The sequence below is a fragment of the Oncorhynchus keta genome, chromosome 34 (genome assembly GCF_023373465.1).
Source record: "Oncorhynchus keta strain PuntledgeMale-10-30-2019 chromosome 34, Oket_V2, whole genome shotgun sequence".
In the NCBI taxonomy this organism is placed as follows: domain Eukaryota; kingdom Metazoa; phylum Chordata; class Actinopteri; order Salmoniformes; family Salmonidae; genus Oncorhynchus; species Oncorhynchus keta.
The window spans coordinates 16,585,099-16,606,645 of NC_068454.1; the positions used below are offsets into that span (position 1 = coordinate 16,585,099).

Sequence of the window (21,547 nt, forward strand, 5' to 3'; positions counted from 1 at the left end):
CCAGACTAGAACAAATCTGAACCTATCATAGACATATGTTTCACAAGTTTGGATAGCACAGTACAGCACAGTGAGTACAGCATAGTAGAGTACAGAACAATAAGTACAATACAGTACTGTACAGTACAGTAAAGAAAAGTAGAATATAGTATATTGTACTATATCGTATGTTTCACAAGTGTGGATAGCACAGTACAGTACTGTGTACAGTACAGTAAAGAAATGTAGAGTATAGTACAGTACTGTACAGTGAGTAGAGCACAGTGCAATGCAATACAGCACAGTAAAGAAAAGTAGAGTACAGTATATTGTACTGTATTCTACTGTACTGAACTCTACTATACTCTACTTTACTGTACTGAACTCTACTGTACTCTACTGCACTGTACTGAACTCTACCCTATTCTGCTCTGCTGTATTGTACTCTACTGTTCTCTACTATGCTGCGTGCGCTGTGATGTCCAAACTTGTGAAACATGGAGAATGACTTTCATATCCATAATTATGCATTTCTGTGTAGTCAGTGTTGGAAAGCTACTCTGAAAATATAGTTTACCAGCTACCAATTACTTCACATAGGAAGAGGTTAGTCTACACTACAGCTACCCTTATTAAGAAACATATAGTTTACTTACCTAAAGACTAAGTAGTTTACTACATCCCAACTACTTTGTGAAAAATGATCATCTCTAAATCAGAAATGTCATAGACTACACATTGCAAGAACAGATCACTCTGCAGTCAGATGTTAACATAATGTGAAATTGATCCTATTAAACACAAAAACTATGTTTCAAGTGAGAATAAGGCTGGTTTGATACATAAAAAGAAAGAAAATCTTGCCTACTTTTCCCATGTAGTTAGTTACACCACTACATGGCAAAAAAAAGGATTAAAGATGCAGTATGCATAAATCTATCCACAATTTCCTGTTTGCTAAAACGAAATGGCCAGCTCTTTATAAGGTGATGATTCATTCAAAGCACCCATATGCATATTAGAGCTTATGCATAAGCTTATGATCCCAAGCCCCCTAAAAAAACAGTATTTTAATTATGATTGTGCCATTATTGTCACGTCTGCTCCTGCTTCCCCTCTCTGGCGCTCGAGGTCGCCAGGCTGCTTATCATTACGTACACCTGTCATCATTGTTATGCACATCAGCGCTTCATCGGACTCACCTGGACTCCATCACGTTATTAATGACCTCCCCTATATCTGTCACTTCCTCAGGTTGTTCCCCGAGTCAGCATTAATGTTGTTATGTGTCCGTTGTCCAGACGCTGTTCGTGTTTTCTTTCCCGAGTCAGCATTAATGTTGTTATGTGTCCGTTGTCCAGACGCTGTTCGTGTTTTCTTTCCCGAGTCAGCATTAATGTTGTTATGTGTCTGTTGTCCAGACGCTGTTTGTGTTTTCTTCCCCGAGTCAGCATTAATGTTGTTATGTGTCCCTAGTCCAGACGCTGTTCGTGTTTTCTTCCCCGAGTCAGCATTAATGTTGTTATGTGTCCCTAGTCCAGACGCTGTTCGTGTTTTCTTTCCCGAGTCAGCATTAATGTTGTTATGTGTCTGTTGTCCAGACGCTGTTCGTGTTTTCTTCCCCGAGTCAGCATTAATGTTGTTATGTGTCTGTTGTCCAGACGCTGTTTGTGTTTTCTTCCCCGAGTCAGCATTAATGTTGTTATGTGTCCCTAGTCCAGACGCTGTTCGTGTTTTCTTCCCCGAGTCAGCATTAATGTTGTTATGTGTCCCTAGTCCAGACGCTGTTCGTGTTTTCTTTCCCGAGTCAGCATTAATGTTGTTATGTGTCCGTTGTCCAGACGCTGTTCGTGTTTTCTTCCCCGAGTCAGCATTAATGTTGTTATGTGTCCCTAGTCCAGACGCTGTTCGTGTTTTCTTTCCCGAGTCAGCATTAATGTTGTTATGTGTCCCTAGTCCAGACGCTGTTCGTGTTTTCTTCCCCGAGTCAGCATTAATGTTGTTATGTGTCCCTAGTCCAGACGCTGTTCGTGTTTTCTTTCCCGAGTCAGCATTAATGTTGTTATGTGTCCCTAGTCCAGACGCTGTTCGTGTTTTCTTCCCCGAGTCAGCATTAATGTTGTTATGTGTCCCTAGTCCAGACGCTGTTCGTGTTTTCTTTCCCGAGTCAGCATTAATGTTGTTATGTGTCCGTTGTCCAGACGCTGTACGTGTTTTCTTTCCCGAGTCAGCATTAATGTTGTTATGTGTCCCTAGTCCAGACGCTGTTCGTGTTTTCTTTCCCGAGTCAGCATTAATGTTGTTATGTGTCCGTTGTCCAGACGCTGTACGTGTTTTCTTTCCAGAGTCAGCATTAATGTTGTTATGTGTCCGTTGTCCAGACGCTGTTCGTGTTTTCTTTCCCGAGTCAGCATTAATGTTGTTATGTGTCTGTTGTCCAGACGCTGTTCGTGTTTTCTTCCCCGAGTCAGCATTAATGTTGTTATGTTGTTATGTGTCCCTAGTCCAGACGCTGTTTGTGTTTGCTCTGTGCCCATGATTAATTACTATCCAAGAAAGTATCAGTGTATCACACATACATTTAAAAAGGTAAAGTCAGCAATCTGTCTGTAACGCTGCTCCTTGCACTAGAGCTCTACAGTACAGGCTGTGCCCAGAGGCTGTCTGTAACGCTGCTCCTCCCTCTAGAGCTCTACAGTACAGCTCTGTGCCCAGAGGCTGTCTGTAACGCTGCTCCTTGCACTAGAGCTCTACAGTACAGGCTGTGCCCAGAGGCTGTCTGTAACACTCCTCCTCCCTCTAGAGCTCTACAGTACAGCTCTGTGCCCAGAGGTTGTCTGTAACGCTGCTCCTCCCTCTAGAGCTCTACAGTACAGCTCTGTGCCCAGAGGCTGTCTGTAACGCTGCTCCTTGCACTAGAGCTCTACAGTACAGCTCTGTGCCCAGAGGTTGTCTGTAACGGTGCTCCTCCCTCTAGAGCTCTACAGTACAGCTCTGTGCCCAGAGGTTGTCTGTAACACTCCTCCTCCCTCTAGAGCTCTACAGTACAGCGCTGTGCCCAGAGGCTGTCTGTAACGGTGCTCCTCCCTCTAGAGCTCTACAGTACAGGCTGTGCCCAGAGGTTGTCTGTAACGCTGCTCCTCCCTCTAGAGCTCTACAGTACAGCTCTGTGCCCAGAGGCTGTCTGTAACGCTGCTCCTCCCTCTAGAGCTCTACAGTACAGCTCTGTGCCCAGAGGCTGTCTGTAACGCTGCTCCTTGCACTAGAGCTCTACAGTACAGCTCTGTGCCCAGAGGCTGCCTGTAACACTCCTCCTCCCTCTAGAGCTCTACAGTACAGCTCTGTGCCCAGAGGTTGTCTGTAACGCTGCTCCTCGCTCTAGAGCTCTACAGTACAGGCTGTGCCCAGAGGTTGTCTGTAACGGTGCTCCTCCCTCTAGAGCTCTACAGTACAGCTCTGTGCCCAGAGGCTGTCTGTAACGCTGCTCCTCCCTCTAGAGCTCTACAGTACAGCTCTGTGCCCAGAGGCTGTCTGTAACGCTGCTCCTCCCTCTAGAGCTCTACAGTACAGCTCTGTGCTCAGAGGCTGTCTGTAATGCTGCTCCTCCCTCTAGAGCTCTACAGTACAGGCTGTGCCCAGAGGCTGTCTGTAACGCTGCTCCTCCCTCTAGAGCTCTACAGTACAGGCTGTGCCCAGAGGCTGTCTGTAACGCTGCTCCTCCCTCTAGAGCTCTACAGTACAGCTCTGTGCCCAGAGGCTGTCTGTAACGCTGCTCCTCCCTCTAGAGCTCTACAGTACAGCTCTGTGCCCAGAGGCTGTCTGTAACGCTGCTCCTCCCTCTAGAGCTCTACAGTACAGCTCTGTGCCCAAAGGCTGTCTGTAACGCTGCTCCTCCCTCTAGAGCTCTAAAGTACAGCTCTGTGCCCAGAGGTTGTCTGTAACGCTGCTCCTCCCTCTAGAGCTCTACAGTACAGGCTGTGCCCAGAGGCTGTCTGTAACGCTGCTCCTCCCTCTAGAGCTCTACAGTACAGCTCTGTGCCCAGAGGCTGTCTGTAACACTGCTCCTCCCTCTAGAGCTCTACAGTACAGCTCTGTGCCCAGAGGCTGTTTGTAACACTCCTCCTCCCTCTAGAGCTCTACAGTACAGGCTGTGCCCAGAGGCTGTCTGTAACGCTGCTCCTCCCTCTAGAGCTCTACAGTACAGCTCTGTGCCCAGAGGCTGTCTGTAACGCTGCTCCTCCCTCTAGAGCTCTACAGTACAGCTCTGTGCCCAGAGGCTGTCTGTAACGCTGCTCCTCCCTCTAGAGCTCTACAGTACAGCTCTGTGCCCAGAGGCTGTCTGTAACGCTGCTCCTCCCTCTAGAGCTCTACAGTACAGCTCTGTGCCCAGAGGCTGTCTGTAACGCTGCTCCTTGCACTAGAGCTCTACAGTACAGGCTGTGCCCAGAGGCTGTCTGTAACACTCCTCCTCCCTCTAGAGCTCTACAGTACAGCTCTGTGCCCAGAGGCTGTTTGTAACACTCCTCCTCCCTCTAGAGCTCTACAGTACAGCTCTGTGCCCAGAGGTTGTCTGTAACGGTGCTCCTCCCTCTAGAGCTCTACAGTACAGGCTGTGCCCAGAGGCTGTCTGTAACACTCCTCCTCCCTCTAGAGCTCTACAGTACAGCTCTGTGCCCAGAGGCTGTCTGTAACGCTGCTCCTTGCACTAGAGCTCTACAGTACAGCTCTGTGCCCAGAGGCTGTCTGTAACGCTGCTCCTTGCACTAGAGCTCTACAGTACAGCTCTGTGCCCAGAGGTTGTCTGTAACGCTGCTCCTCCCTCTAGAGCTCTACAGTACAGCTCTGTGCCCAGAGGCTGTCTGTAACGCTGCTCCTCCCTCTAGAGCTCTACAGTACAGCTCTGTGCCCAGAGGCTGTCTGTAACGCTGCTCCTCGCTCTAGAGCTCTACAGTACAGCTCTGTGCCCAGAGGCTGTCTGTAACGCTGCTCCTCGCTCTAGAGCTCTACAGTACAGCTCTGTGCCCAGAGGCTGTCTGTAACGCTGCTCCTCCCTCTAGAGCTCTACAGTACAGCTCTGTGCCCAGAGGCTGTCTGTAACGCTGCTCCTCCCTCTAGAGCTCTACAGTACAGCTCTGTGCCCAGAGGTTGTCTGTAACGCTGCTCCTCCCTCTAGAGCTCTACAGTACAGCTCTGTGCCCAGAGGCTGTCTGTAACGCTGCTCCTCGCTCTAGAGCTCTACAGTACAGGCTGTGCCCAGAGGCTGTCTGTAACGCTGCTCCTTGCACTAGAGCTCTACAGTACAGGCTGTGCCCAGAGGCTGTCTGTAACACTCTCCTCCCTCTAGAGCTCTACAGTACAGCTCTGTGCCCAGAGGCTGTCTGTAACGCTGCTCCTTGCACTAGAGCTCTACAGTACAGGCTGTGCCCAGAGGCTGTCTGTAACACTCCTCCTCCCTCTAGAGCTCTACAGTACAGCTCTGTGCCCAGAGGCTGTCTGTAACGCTGCTCCTCCCTCTAGAGCTCTACAGTACAGGCTGTGCCCAGAGGTTGTCTGTGCCCAGACAGGCTGTGCCCAGAGGTTGTCTGTAACGGTGCTCCTCCCTCTAGAGCTCTACAGTACAGGCTGTGCCCAGAGGCTGTCTGTAACACTCCTCCTCCCTCTAGAGCTCTACAGTACAGCTCTGTGCCCAGAGGCTGTCTGTAACGCTGCTCCTCCCTCTAGAGCTCTACAGTACAGGCTGTGCCCAGAGGCTGTTTGTAACACTCCTCCTCCCTCTAGAGCTCTACAGTACAGCTCTGTGCCCAGAGGTTGTCTGTAACGGTGCTCCTCCCTCTAGAGCTCTACAGTACAGGCTGTGCCCAGAGGCTGTCTGTAACACTCCTCCTCCCTCTAGAGCTCTACAGTACAGCTCTGTGCCCAGAGGCTGTCTGTAACGCTGCTCCTCACTAGAGCTCTCAGTACAGCTCTGTGCCCAGAGGCTGTCTGTAACGCTGCTCCTTGCACTAGAGCTCTACAGTACAGCTCTGTGCCCAGAGGTTGTCTGTAACGCTGCTCCTCCCTCTAGAGCTCTACAGTACAGCTCTGTGCCCAGAGGCTGTCTGTAACGCTGCTCCTCGCTCTAGAGCTCTACAGTACAGGCTGTGCCCAGAGGCTGTCTGTAACGCTGCTCCTTGCACTAGAGCTCTACAGTACAGGCTGTGCCCAGAGGCTGTCTGTAACACTCCTCCTCCCTCTAGAGCTCTACAGTACAGCTCTGTGCCCAGAGGCTGTCTGTAACGCTGCTCCTTGCACTAGAGCTCTACAGTACAGGCTGTGCCCAGAGGCTGTCTGTAACACTCCTCCTCCCTCTAGAGCTCTACAGTACAGCTCTGTGCCCAGAGGCTGTCTGTAACGCTGCTCCTCCCTCTAGAGCTCTACAGTACAGGCTGTGCCCAGAGGTTGTCTGTAACGCTGCTCCTCGCTCTAGAGCTCTACAGTACAGGCTGTGCCCAGAGGTTGTCTGTAACGGTGCTCCTCCCTCTAGAGCTCTACAGTACAGCTGTGCCCAGAGGCTGTCTGTAACGCTGCTCCTCCCTCTAGAGCTCTACAGTACAGCTCTGTGCCCAGAGGTTGTCTGTAACGCTGCTCCTCCCTCTAGAGCTCTACAGTACAGCTCTGTGCCCAGAGGCTGTCTGTAACGCTGCTCCTCCCTCTAGAGCTCTACAGTACAGCTCTGTGCTCAGAGGCTGTCTGTAACGCTGCTCCTCCCTCTAGAGCTCTACAGTACAGGCTGTGCCCAGAGGCTGTCTGTAACGCTGCTCCTCCCTTTAGAGCTCTACAGTACAGCTCTGTGCCCAGAGACTGTCTGTAACACTCCTCCTCCCTCTAGAGCTCTACAGTACAGCTCTGTGCCCAGAGGCTGTCTGTAACGGTGCTCCTCCCTCTAGAGCTCTACAGTACAGGCTGTGCCCAGAGGCTGTTTGTAACACTCCTCCTCCCTCTAGAGCTCTACAGTACAGCTCTGTGCCCAGAGGCTGTCTGTAACGCTGCTCCTCCCTCTAGAGCTCTACAGTACAGCTCTGTGCCCAGAGGCTGTCTGTAACGCTGCTCCTTGCACTAGAGCTCTACAGTACAGCTCTGTGCCCAGAGGCTGTCTGTAACGCTGCTCCTCCCTCTAGAGCTCTACAGTACAGCTCTGTGCCCAGAGGCTGTCTGTAACGCTGCTCCTCCCTCTAGAGCTCTACAGTACAGCTCTGTGCCCAGAGGCTGTCTGTAACGCTGCTCCTCCCTCTAGAGCTCTACAGTACAGCTCTGTGCCCAGAGGTTGTCTGTAACGCTGCTCCTCCCTCTAGAGCTCTACAGTACAGCTCTGTGCTCAGAGGCTGTCTGTAACGCTGCTCCTCCCTCTAGAGCTCTACAGTACAGCTCTGTGCTCAGAGGCTGTCTGTAACGCTGCTCCTCCCTCTAGAGCTCTACAGTACAGGCTGTCAAGGGATATCAAAGTAGAAATGAGAGCTGAGAGAGTGGGAGAAAGAGGGTGTGGGGGAGAAATGCTATTCGAAAAGCTCATTACATTTGTAGGGGAATTGTTTGTCTACCATAATGGGTTTTAATATTTTTTGTGTTGTTTTAGTTGTGTGTGTGTGTGTGTGGTTCGTGTTTGCTATTAAGTACTAGATGTCTCATTTATCTCCTGTTTTCATTGATAGGCAGCGTGTTATCACTCTGCACATACTTTCATTTGTTTCTTGTGCTTCTTGCCAACTGGGACATGGCCACTCTCCCTCGCTCTCCTGTGGTGGGTAATATGTAGATAGATGCACCTGTCTGCAGTGAGCCAAAACGTCTCCTGGGTATCCACAGTCCATTCTCTCAGATAGAAATGTAGTTATAAACCATATTGAACGAAAACTCCATACCCTTGGCTCAAAGTCACACTGGGCCCAGCTGATAGTTGATATGTGGTGGGTGAGCAGGCTGGCGCTCACAAGGCTGCCGTGCGTCACCGAGGCAGATGAGATGCTTCACATTGACCCACCTTTAAATGTAAATGGCAGAGGCCTCCGAAATCTGCTACATGAATCCAGTCCATCAGCAGCTGCCCAGTCACCCAGGTATCAACAGGCCTTTCCCTATGATGTAAATGCAGTCATAACCCACATAATGAAACAAGCCATACAGGACACCTCCCTTCCACATACTGAAGAATGTTAACATAGATTGCCATTCAAGAAACCACAGACTTTGTGGTGACTCATGCCTTTCTGCCTACCCACCGTGGTATGGAAGCGATATTGACAAAGCATTAGTCAGACCATGAACTGTAGCCTTGTGCTACATAATGCTGTAACAAGGGACGAAACTCCCTCCACTTCCACTCCCACACTGAACCAAGAAATCTCTGTATTTATCGTGTCTTGACTCATGATCCAGAGTTATTTAGACTCTGGCCTGCTGCTTTCTATCCTTCACCTCTAATCAGGTACTGATTCAGACCTGGGACCTCAGGTGAGTGGACAGTGAATGGTCAATCAATGACATTAAGCAATTAGTTAATGATCAGAGAGAGAAGTCCAAGAAACAGAACTGAAGAAAACAAAGATGAGGAGATGAGGAAAGAAGCAGTAAGTCAAGAACCGTATTTGAAAGGCTTTGTCCTAACCCTTTATTGGTTGAGTGCAGAGTGCGATGCGTCTGGTTAGAGGCTGAGGTTTAGACCTTTCTGGACATTGTATTTGCTCAGGGCAGAGACGACTTCAGAGAGACTGTTACAGATGTAGGATCTTCATTTGAGCCAGTTTTCTACAGCAGGAAAGTGATCCTGCAGCAACAGCAAATGGGAATTATAGTTAATGGACATTTTTGTAGGGGTTGAATTTGATTTTTTTAAATGGAAAATTGTCTGAAATTTCAAATTGGAAATGACAAACTATAGAAGCTGTTTTAAACCTCAAATACACTAGAAGTTTTACATTTCCTGCATTTCAGGAAAATTCTCCTACAGTAGGGTGATCAAATTAAGACAATACATCTGTAGTGTGTGTAACTGTGTACTGAAGGAGGGCTCCCAGTCCCACACAATACCATAGCAGCTGCTGTATCAACAGTCTGGGGTAAAGAGACAGGCACTGTAGACACAGTAGTGCACCACAGCACCAAAATGAATGGCACCAAGTCAAATCAAATAAAACATGTATTGAATCAATAGACATTGTTGTTCAAGGCTGCTAACATGAGTCACCTCTCACACGCCATAGATCAAATCAAAAGGTATTCGTCGCATATGCATATTTAGCAGATGTTAACGCAGGTGTAGCAAAATGCTTATGTTTCTAGATTCAACGGTGCGGTAATACCTGACCGTACAAAACAATACATGTTCATTTTTAAGAAATCGAAAGAAAGGGATTAAGAAATATAAAATATTAGAATGAGCAATGTCATCGTCCGGTATATGAATATATATGTATATAATGGTGTGTATACTCTAGAAATGATGGGCAGTATATGAATAGAAAAGGTGTGTACAGCAGTAGTTATATAGAATAGGCCTTGACAGGATACAGTATGTAAACATTATTAAAGTTTACATAGGGAAGCAGTTTCTAAGGTGCAGGGTTGAGTATTGGGTGGTAGCTGGCTAGAACAGTGACTAAGGTGCAGGGTTGAGTATTGGGTGGTAGCTGGCTAGAACAGTGACTAAGGTGCAGGGTTGAGTATTGGGTGGGAGCTGGCTAGAACAGTGACTAAGGTGCAGGGTTGAGTATTGGGTGGTAGCTGGCTAGAACAGTGACTAAGGTTCAGGATTGAGTATTGGGTGGTAGCTGGCTAGAACAGTTTCTAAGGTTCAGGGTTGAGTATTGGGTGGTAGCTGGCTAGAACAGTGACTAAGGTTCAGGCTAGGGTACTGGGCGGAGCTCGCCTAGTGGTGACTGTTTCACAGTCTGATGGCCTGGAGATTGAAGCTGTTTTTCTGTCTCTCGGTCCCAGCTTGGATGCACCTGTACTGTCCCCGCCTTCTAGATGGTAGCGGGGTGAACAGGCTGTGGCTCGGGTGGTTGTTGTCCTTGATGATCTTCTTGGCCTTCCTGTGACACCGGGTGCTGTTGGTGTTCTGGAGGGCAGGCAGTGTGCCTCAGATAATGCATTGGGCTGACCGAACCACTCTCTGGAGAGCCCTGCGGTTGAGGGAGGTGCACTGGCCGTACCAGACTGTGATACAGCCCAACAGGATTTTCTTAATGGTGCATCGTAGAAGTTTGTGGGAGTCTTAGGGGCCAAGCCAAATTTCTTCAGCCTCCTGTGTTTGAAGAGGTGCTGTTGCACCTTCTTCACCACACCGTCTGTGTGGATGGACCATTTCAGGTTGTCAGTGATGCGCACGCCAAGGAACTTGAAGATTTTCACCCTCTCCAATGCGGCCCCGTCAATGTGGATAGGGGTGTGCTCCTACCTTGTGTTGTTGCCTACCGTCACCAGCTGGGGACAGCCTATCAGGAAGTCTAGGACCCAGTTGCAGAGGGCGGGGTTCTGACCCAGGGCACCAAGCTTACTGATGAGCTTGGAGGGTGCTATGGTATTGAAGGCTGAGCTGTAGTCTGAACAGCATTCTTACATAGGTATTTCTCTTGTCCAGATGGGATAGGGCACTGTGCAGTACGATGCCTGGTCCGTGAGTTTTGGTTTGCAACCCTCACTTGGCAGGTTTGTTGTGGTGCCATATTCTTTCAATTTTTTAATAATGGATTTTATGGTGCTCCATGGGATGTTCAAAGTTTCTGATATTTTTTTATAACCCAACCCTGATCTGTACTTCTCCACAACTTTGTCCCTGACCTGTTTGGAGAGCTCCTTGGTCTTTATAGTGCTGCTTGCTTGATGGTGCCCCTTGCTAGTGGTATTGCAGACTCTGGGGCCTTTCAGAACAGGTGTATATATACTGAGATCATGTGACAGATCATGTGACATTTAGATTGCAAACAGGTGGACTTTATTTAACTAATTATGCAACATCTGAAGAGAATTGGTTGCCCCATATATTATTTAGGGGCTTCATAGCATATGCACGCACCACTTTGAAGTTTTAATTGTTTAGATTTTTTTTGGAACAAGTTATTTTTTTCATTTCACTTCATCAATTTGGACTATTTTGTGGATGTCCATTATATGAAATGCAAATAAAAATCCATTTAAATTACAGGTTGTAATGCAACAAAATAAGAAAAACGCCAAGGGGGATGTCACGCCCTGTCCTTAGATATCTCTGTTTTTCTATATATTTTGTTTAGGTCAGGGTGTGACTAGGATGGGTACTCTAGTTTTTGTATGTCTAGGGTTTTTGTATGTCATGGGGTTTTTGTATGTCTATGTTGGCCTGAGATGGTTCCCAATCAGAGACAGCTATTTATTTGTGTCTCTGATTGGGGATCGTATTTAGGTAGCCATTTTTACCTCATTTGTGTTGTCGGATCTTGACTATGTTTAGTTGCCGATCTGCACTAAGTTGTAGAGCTTCACGGTTAGTTTGGTTGTTTTTGTTAAGTGTTTCATTCATTAAAAGAGACACTGCGCCTTGGTCTCACGCATACGACAATCATGACAGGGGATGAATGCTTTTGCAAGGCAATGTATGTGTGTGTCTGTTGTGAAGTCTGAGTGTAAACTCATACAGAGCAGTGCGTGTAATGAGGATTGTATTTGCTTCTGTTCCCTCTGAGTCATAGAGAGACAAAGGCACAGTGCTACCCAAGTCCTACCGCATAAGGGTGTGCACAGACAGCACACATAACAGTGCACGTACACACACATACACACACACACAACAGTGCACGTACACACACATACACACACACACACACACACAACAGTGCACGTACACACACATACACACACACACACACACATAACAGTGCACGTACACACACATACACACACACACACAGTGCACGTACACACACACACACACACACACACACACACACACACACAGTGCACGTACACACACATACACACACACACACCCAACTTGTTTCCTCATTTCAACAAAGAAATGCAATATGATGACGTTGAATCAACGTGGAAAACTGATAGGATTTTTTAAAAGTAATCAACGTAAGGGAATTCCATATCTTTTTCACCCAACTTGTAACCTAAATCCAATGTCATGGTGACATTGTTTGGTGATTTCACATTTAATTCATCTTAGTTGACAACTCAAACAAATGTAAATCGAAAAATAGACATTGATCTGACTTCTGTGCACAGTGGGACACACACTCTCACTCATCCACACACACGCTTCATCTCACTAAGATGGAATGCACTCACATTTACATTAACAAGAATTATCAGACAAAGTCTTGGTGGAAAACATTTTTCTGAGTGACTTAAAGAATTCCCCACAAGTGAAGCAGGAAATGGTAACTGATGTTGTAGAGCAGACTGTGAAGTGTGTATGTTCTCAGAATGCAGGACTCTGGAGAAATGCTGCACTGCAGTGTACTGTTTGATACTCAGATTGACTCAAACCAAAGGTAAACCTTGTTGATGTTCACTGTCTGTCGCTTAACCAAACAGCCATTTAGTGTCTCTGGCTGTTGATTCATCTGTCAATTGTTGTGGAGGAGCAGCACAGCACCACTTGATATGCTAATCACAAACACCTCAGTGGCTCCTGGGCTGAGACAGATTTGACAGAGGTGGCTGTGCCTCTTCATTAGCTTCTAGTTTATGTAAAGAGGGGGAGTGGAGAGGGGAGGAGAGAGAGAAGACAGGATGAGGATGAAATAGACAGGTATAAATGGAGGGATGGATGGAGGATGGCATTGACACTTTCCCTCTCCTCTCACTTTCATCTCATCTTTCACTCAAATCTAATAACAAATCTAACATTACAAAACAACACACGCAAATCTCCAAAAAGAAAAAGAAGGTGCAGTTGCCATACCAGGCAGTGGTACTGCCCGATAGGAGGCTCTCAATTGGAGACGTGCTTGGCCAAGTAGTCATGGGTGAACAGGGAGGACAGGAGGGGGCTGAGTACATACCCTTGTGGGCCCCACGTGTTATGGATCAGCGTAGCGGAGTTGTTGTTGCCTATGTTGCCTACCTTCACCACCTGGGGTCGGCCTGTCAGGAAGTTCTCCTCCCTCCCTCACACACACACACACACACACACACACACACACACACACACACACACACACACACACACACACACACACACACACACACACACACACACACACACACACACACACACACACACACACACACACAAAGTGAACCCACACACTCTACACGCACAGTGGATGTGTGTTGATTGTTTTGATAATGTGATGTTTGTTTTTCACAGGGTACAAAGAATAGAACAATCAAGGTGCTTGTCTAGATAAATCACTTGCGGACACATATTGGTGTTTATGCCTCTGGTGAGGCAATGCATCACTGCTGTAGCTATAAAAACTTCATCTGAAAAAATGCTTATATTATACTCATGTCTCATTTGCATAAAGACATATACCATTTTTGGGCTTCAGAAACCCCAGTCTTTCACACCTGTGCAATCATGTTAGTCTTGCTTGGTATGATACCATGTCCATTTTGCTTATATTCCCATGGTCTTCACAGACAGAAGACCTAAGTTTTCTCACCTCTCCCTCAGTTGCTCTCTTCCATCTCTCCTCTCCTCCCATTCCTTTCAGTCTGTCTGCCCCCTGATTCATTCCTTTCAGTCTGTCTGCCCCCTGATTCATTCCTTTCAGTCTGTCTGCCCCCTGATTCATTCCTTTCAGTCTGTCTGCCCCTGATTCATTCCTTTCAGTCTGTCTGCCCCCTGATTCATTCCTTTCAGTCTGTCTGCCCCCTGATTCATTCCTTTCAGTCTGTCTGCCCCTGATTCATTCCTTTCAGTCTGTCTGCCCCCTGATTCATTCCTTTCAGTCTGTCTGACCCCTGATTCATTCCTTTCAGTCTGTCTGCCCACTGATTCATTCCTTTCAGTCTGTCTGCCCCCTGATTCATTCCTTTCAGTCTGTCTGCCCCCTGATTCATTCCTTTTCTTCTATCTCCATCACTCTCCCATCTTTCTCGTCCTTCGTCCTTCCGCCTCTTCGCTGACCTGTCTCTCCTGTGTTATTTTATCCCTCCATCACCCTCTCCATCTCTCGGTGTCAGCGACTTGAAAGCAGATCATCAGCCCTTGAAAAGCTGAATCATAATTACAGAATGAACCAATGTCACTTCAGTCCCTATTATGCTCCAGTGTTATTCAGGGAACGATCAAAACGGAACATCTGAAAACAAAATCATTACATTGTATTTATTTATCCGTTTCTCTCTCACTCCAGTAGAGAAGGGTGCATATAGATTAGACAATTAACTATTGATCATGGTTGCTGAAACATATTGGGTAATCACCCAGATTCTTCTAAACTACAGATTTGACACAGATAGCACAGCTGGTGTATATACAAACATGTCTGTGTACTTTTAATCAAAGAAGACCATCCTGTGTGTGTGTCTTTGAAATAACAGCAGTACTCAGTGTTGACAGTGGCGTGCAGTAATGAGCCAGTTAGCATTCCCATGGTGCACTGAAGCTGGAGACGGGCTGACATCTGCACCGCCGCTGAAGGCCAAGTACCCAGTGGACTTACTTTCGTTTAAGAGGACAGGTGCATACTGTGTGTGTCTGTGTCCAAGTGCATGCCTGCGTGCATGTGTATCCATTAGTATTAGCAGCTATTAATTCGACTAATTTGGCAGGTAATTTGATAAGGTTAACTGGTATAGAGTGAAGAAGGTGATGGCGTGTGTTAAGCCTGGGGTGTGAGATGTTCAGACTGATTTGGTGATGGTGGGATTGTCAGGGGCTGTTAGACTGTAGTAGTTACCATGGTAATCCTCCTGACAATCAATATCGACTGTCTGTTCATTAGAGCTTCAACACAGTGGGAATGTGATTAGACCAGAGATTAACTATGAGCTCAATAGGTTGTTCGACCAGACTCTAACATCAAGGGTCAGCTGCAGACTCTTAACTTCAGAGATCCCTAACAACAGTTTGTGTTGTGTTGTGTTTTGAACAGGATCAGGTTTAGGCAGGCTGTGGACCAGTCTTTGGGGATACAGTAACTGCTGTGTGATTGGCGGTTTGTCTGATACACCAGAGAGAAACAAGATAAGGAGAAGAACATACTAGAGGAACCTTGGATAATCTGGAGAACGTCCTGCTTTACACAGAGACCATGATAGCGCTAACAGAACGCTAAAGGAAACCTAATGGAATGCTGAGTGAGGTCATGTAGCTGCCCTCTGACACCCCTGCATGTGACTACGCCTTCTGCGTCACCTCGGCTTTTCTAAGTGGCTGGTTTGGAGAGCGACGGACCAATGGAGAAGAGTGCTGAGGAGCTGAACCTCTCGTTCCTGCTGGAGCATGAGCGAGAGATTATCCTCGGAGTCCTGCAGAAGGACGAGAAACTGAGGAAACTAGAGGAGAAGAGGATACGGTGAGGGCGGAATAAGTCTTCATCATATTCATCATCATCACTGTACAATCCACTACAATGATACATCTACTACTACAACTTCCTTGATGTTGATGAGGATTTTTTTTATTGTAATCATCATCCTTATTCGTACCTCTGCAATCACAATACGACCACAACTTCACAACAACTATAATCACAACAACTACTACAATCACAATACAACTACTACAATCACAATACGACCACAACTTCACAACAACTATAATCACAACAACTACTACAATCACAATACAACTACTACAATCACAATACGACCCACCTTCACAACAACTACAATCACAACAACTACTACAATCACAACAACTACTACAATCACAATACGACCACAACTTCACAACAACTACAACCACAATACTACAACTCACAACAACTACTAACCACAATATGATCAGACAACTACCACAATCACACAACAACTACAATCACAATACGATCAACTTCACAACAACTATAATCACAACAACTACTACAATCACAATACAACTACTACAATCACAATATGATCAAACAACTACCACAATCACAATGACCACAACATCAATCACAATAACTAATCACAACAACTACAATCACAATACAACTACTACAATCACAATCCAAGTTCAACTACTACAATCACAGTACGACCACAACATCACAACAACTACAATCACAATATGATTACAACAACTACTACAAACACAATACAACCACAACTTCACAACAATTACCATCACAATACGATCACAACTACTACAATCACAATACAACCACAACTTCACAACTACAATAACAATACGACCACAACTTCACAACAACTACAATCAATATACAACCACAACTTCACAACAACTACAATCACAATACGACCACAACTTCACAACAACTATAATCACAACAACTACTACAATCACAATACAACTACTACAATAACAATACGACCACAACTTCACAACAACTACAATCACAATACGACCACAACGTCACAACAACTACAATCACAATACGACCACAACGTCACAACAACTACAATCACAATAAGACCACAACTTCACAACAACTACAATCACAATACGACCACAACTTCACAACAACTACAATCACAATACGACCACAACTTCACAACAACTACAATCACAATACGACCACAACTATTACAATCATAATACGACCACAACTTCGCAACAACTACAATTACAATATGACAACAACTTCACAACAACTACAATCACAATATGACAACAACTTCACAACAACTACAATCACAATATGACAACAACTTCGCAACAACTACAATTACAAAAACTACTGCAATCACAATATGACCGCAACATCACAACAACTACTACAATCACAAATCGACCACAACTTCACAACAACTACAATCACAATAAGACCACAACTTCACAACAACTACAATCACAAATCGACCACAACTTCACAACAACTACAATCACAATAAGACCACAAGTTCACAACTACTACAATCACAATACGACCACAACTACTACAATCACAATACGGTCACAACTTCACAACAACTACAATCACAATACAACCACACCTTCACAACAACTACAATCACAATACGATCACACCTTCACAAAAACTACAATCACAATACGATCATAAGTTCACAACAACTACAATCACAATACGATCACAACAGCTACTACAATTACAATATGACCACAACTTCACAACAACTACAATTACAATATGACCACAACTTCACAACAACTACAATCACAACACGATCACAACTACTACAATCACAATACGACCACAACTTCACAACTACAATCACAATACGATCACAACATCTACAATCACAATACGATCACAACAACTACTACAATCACAATATGACCACAACATCACAACAACTACTACAATCACAGTACGACCACAACATCACAACAACTACAATCACAACATCACATCAACTACAATCACAATACGATCACAACAACTACCACAATCACAATATGATCACAACAACTACTACAATCACAATACGACCACATCACAACAACCACTACAATCACAATATGACCACAACATCACAACAACAACAACTACTACAATCACAATATGATCACAACAACTACTATAATCACAATACGACCACAACATCACAACAACAACAACTACTACAACCACAATATGATCACAACAACTACTATAATCACAATACGACCACAACATCACAAAAACTACTACAACCGTGGTTGTAATAATTAGTGACAATAACAAACTTGATAAGTGTTCTTCCTCTGTTTCTCTCTGTTGTAGGAAGCTGAAGAATGAGCTGGTGGAGATCAGGCGTAAGGGTTCGCGGCGCCCCCAAGAGGTTGGGGAGCGTCAATGCGCCCGTTGCCTGAAGGGCCTGGGCCTGATTTTCGACCGCGGGGAGCTCTGTGAGCAGTGTCTACAGCGTGTCTGCAGCGACTGTCGCGTGATGGCCCCTAAATCAAAGCATTGGAAGTGCTCCATCTGTGCCAAAGTCTTGTGAGTCTGGGCAAAGGTATCAGGGGACAGGCCATGGTTTAGCACTACTAACAGTTGGGTGTGTGTGTGTGACTGTGTGTGTCTGTGTGTTTTATTTAAGGCCAGATGGCTCCTATTTGTTGTTTAACCACTCTGTAGCTGTCTTCATTTGCTCTGTCACATGGCGTTATCACTTATCTGGGCCGATTGACGTGAACATAAGAGCCGGTTAAAGCCAGGGTTAAAGTTGAGAGGTCAGTGTACCGTACAGGGGTCAGAGGTCAGGGGTCCCCTGTGTCTCTGATTGGCAGGGAGCTGAAGGTGGTGACCGGGGAGTGGTTCCTAGAGGAGCGGTCCAAGCGGTTTGACAAGGGGACAGTTCTCAGCAGTGATGTGGTCAAACAGTCTATCATGAGCAGCCCCGCAGGAAGCCCCCACAGGAAGTCCCCAGTGCCAGCTGACTCACCTGAGAGGCCTGACACCCCAAAATCAGGAAGAAGTGCCGTGAGGAACCTGGTGGATGGTGCCAAGAGGAAAGGGAAAGGGTGAGAAACACACACACATACACACACACATACAAACACACATACACACATACAAACACATACAGTATGTACACCAACAGGTTTGGGCTGGATTAGTTCAACATGTAATCAGTTGTCAATCACAGTTTGACCATTTACAATATAATTAAAAGACACAGGAGAAGATCACTGCACAGATTTAATATAAAGAGTAATCTACTACACAAGCAAGTGGAAAGTTGGGCTTCCATCAGAGAATGGGTTTCGTATTGCATTCACACACACGCACACGCACACACACACACACACACACACACACACACACACACACACACACACACACACACACACACACACACACACACACACACACACACACACACACACACACACACACACACACACACACACACACCACAGTCTGATGTGTGTGTGTAGTGACTAGTTCTGTTGGATCCTAGGATATTGATGGATAAGAAGGGCAGCCGTCCCAGCCTGAAGCCAGAGAACGGGGTGCAGGGTGGGAGTGTGTGTGCTCCTGTCCCCGACACAGACACACACAGCGTACGCAGTGCCCGGTCTGCACCACGCTCCACAACCCGCTCAGCGCCTCACTCACATAGGTGAGGACAAATCACCAAACCACACTCATGCAAGTAACACCCACCACAGGCACATCTCCACTGTCTAAAGGAAGTTCTTTACATCGTCTCCTTACATTCATCATCTCCTTCCTTGCCTTGTCTCCACTCAGTTGATGTTACTGGATAGGTGAAAGAAACACAAATAGGGCTCCCCAACTCTGGATTTCCAATTGAACTATATGTTGATGAATAATCATCTGAATCTCATGTGTTATCCCAGTGTGTGTGATGTTTAATGTGATGGTGTGTATTCTGTCTTGTCCTCAGGGGTAGTGATGTGTAATGTGATAGTGTATATTATGTCTTGTCCTCAGGGGTAGTGATGTGTAATGTGATGGTGTATATTCTGTCTTGTCCTCAGGGGCAGTGATGTGTAATGTGATGGTGTATATTCTGTCTTGTCCTCAGGGGTAGTGATGTTTAATGTGATGGTGTGTATTCTGTCTTGTCCTCAGGGGCAGTGATGTTTAATGTGATGGTGTGTATTCTGTCTTGTCCTCAGGGGCAGTGATGTTTAATGTGATGGTGTGTATTCTGTCTTGTCCTCAGGGGTAGTGATGTGTAATGTGATGGTGTATATTCTGTCTTGTCCTCAGGGGCAGTGATGTGTAATGTGATGGTGTATATTCTGTCTTGTCCTCAGGGGCAGTGATGTTTAATGTGATGGTGTGTATTCTGTCTTGTCCTCAGGGGCAGTGATGTTTAATGTGATGGTGTGTATTCTGTCTTGTCCTCAGGGGTAGTGATGTGTAATGTGATGGTGTGTATTCTGTCTTGTCCTCAGGGGCAGTGATGTTTAATGTGATGGTGTGTATTCTGTCTTGTCCTCAGGGGTAGTGATGTGTAATGTGATGGTGTGTATTCTGTCTTGTCCTCAGGGGCAGTGATGTTTAATGTGATGGTGTGTATTCTGTCTTGTCCTCAGGGGCAGTGATGTGTAATGTGATGGTGTATATTCTGTCTTGTCCTCAGGGGCAGTGATGTTTAATGTGATGGTGTATATTATGTCTTGTCCTCAGGGGTAGTGATGTGTAATGTGATGGTGTATATTCTGTCTTGTCCTCAGGGGCAGTGATGTGTAATGTGATGGTGTATATTCTGTCTTGTCCTCAGGGGCAGTGATGTTTAATGTGATGGTGTATATTCTGTCTTGTCCTCAGGGGCAGTGATGTGTAATGTGATAGTGTATATTCTGTCTTGTCCTCAGGGGTAGTGATGTTTAATGTGATGGTGTGTATTCTGTCTTGTCCTCAGGGGCAGTGTTGTGGCTCTGGAGTCTTCAGGGATACGTACTGTACCTAACAACCTGCGTTCCCAAACCCTGGAGAGGGACAGGTCCCCTACACCCAGCAGCAAGAGCAGGAGGGTTAGGGTCAGCAACCCAAAAGACACACACACACACACACACACACACACACACACACACACACACACACACACACACACACACACACACACACACACACACACACACACACACACACACACACACACACAGACACACACACACACACACAGACAGACAGACAGACAGACAGACAGACAGACAGACAGACAGACAGACAGACAGACAGACAGACAGACAGACAGACAGACACCAATAATCCTTTTACAGCATTATAAGGCTGCGTTGAGACAATAACTTCTCAATGACCCAAGCCCAGCTCAGCTAATCCCTACCATTGTGACTCAGAGTTGTCATAATGCTTCAGCAAATGGACATTACACCAAGGGCGTTGGTAGACGCAATGTAAGTAACCTAATTTATGTCCCTCTAACTGCCCTGAATGTCTCTGCTGGTCCTACAACTATTGTATGCAGTAATCATGTGCATATGAACCAGATTTATACTGTTAGCACTGAGACAGTATGCCCTAGGAGGAAGTCCACTGTGTGCAGCTCACCCTGCACTAAAATAAATAACATGAGCATATCTACTTCTGCTAAGCTTCACAGTAAAGCAATGAAAACAAGTAAGCATGGCAGAAGGCCATAAGCAAAGAAGAAAATGCTCACCCAGAAGCGGCGTAGTGGCCGGGGACTTTAATGCAGGCAAACTTAAATCAGTTTTACCAAATTTTTACCAGCATGTCACATGTGAAACCAAGGGAAAAAATCCTAGACCACCTTTACTCCACACACAGAGATGCATACAAAGCTCTCCCCCGCCCTCCATTTGGCAAGCCTGACCATAATTCTATCCTCCTGATTGGAGGCAATTATGGTTTTTCAACGCCGATACCGATTATTGGAGGGCCAAAAAAAACCTGTTACCGATTAATCGCCCAATTTTTTATTTATTTATTTGTAATAATGACAATTACAACAATACTGAATGAACACTTATTTTAACTTAATATAATACATCAATAAAATCAATTTAGCCTCAAATAAATAA

At 45.9% G+C, this 21,547-nt stretch overlaps 1 protein-coding gene across 3 annotated transcripts in view; it reads left to right on the plus strand.

Moving 5' to 3' along the window:
- Nucleotides 1-21,547, plus strand: part of sytl5 (synaptotagmin-like 5) — a 77,367-nt gene that overhangs the window by 23,992 nt on the left and 31,828 nt on the right. For 2 of the 3 annotated variants that reach the window (XM_052493293.1, XM_052493295.1), the window contains exons 2-6: nt 15,048-15,470; nt 17,787-18,002; nt 18,293-18,526; nt 18,967-19,128; nt 20,404-20,521. In XM_052493293.1, the coding sequence (XP_052349253.1) occupies nt 15,352-15,470; nt 17,787-18,002; nt 18,293-18,526; nt 18,967-19,128; nt 20,404-20,521 (849 nt within the window). In that variant the 5' untranslated portion in view covers nt 15,048-15,351. The remainder of the gene's footprint in view (nt 1-15,047; nt 15,471-17,786; nt 18,003-18,292; nt 18,527-18,966; nt 19,129-20,403; nt 20,522-21,547) is intronic. The other variant, XM_052493294.1, reaches the window with a different exon arrangement.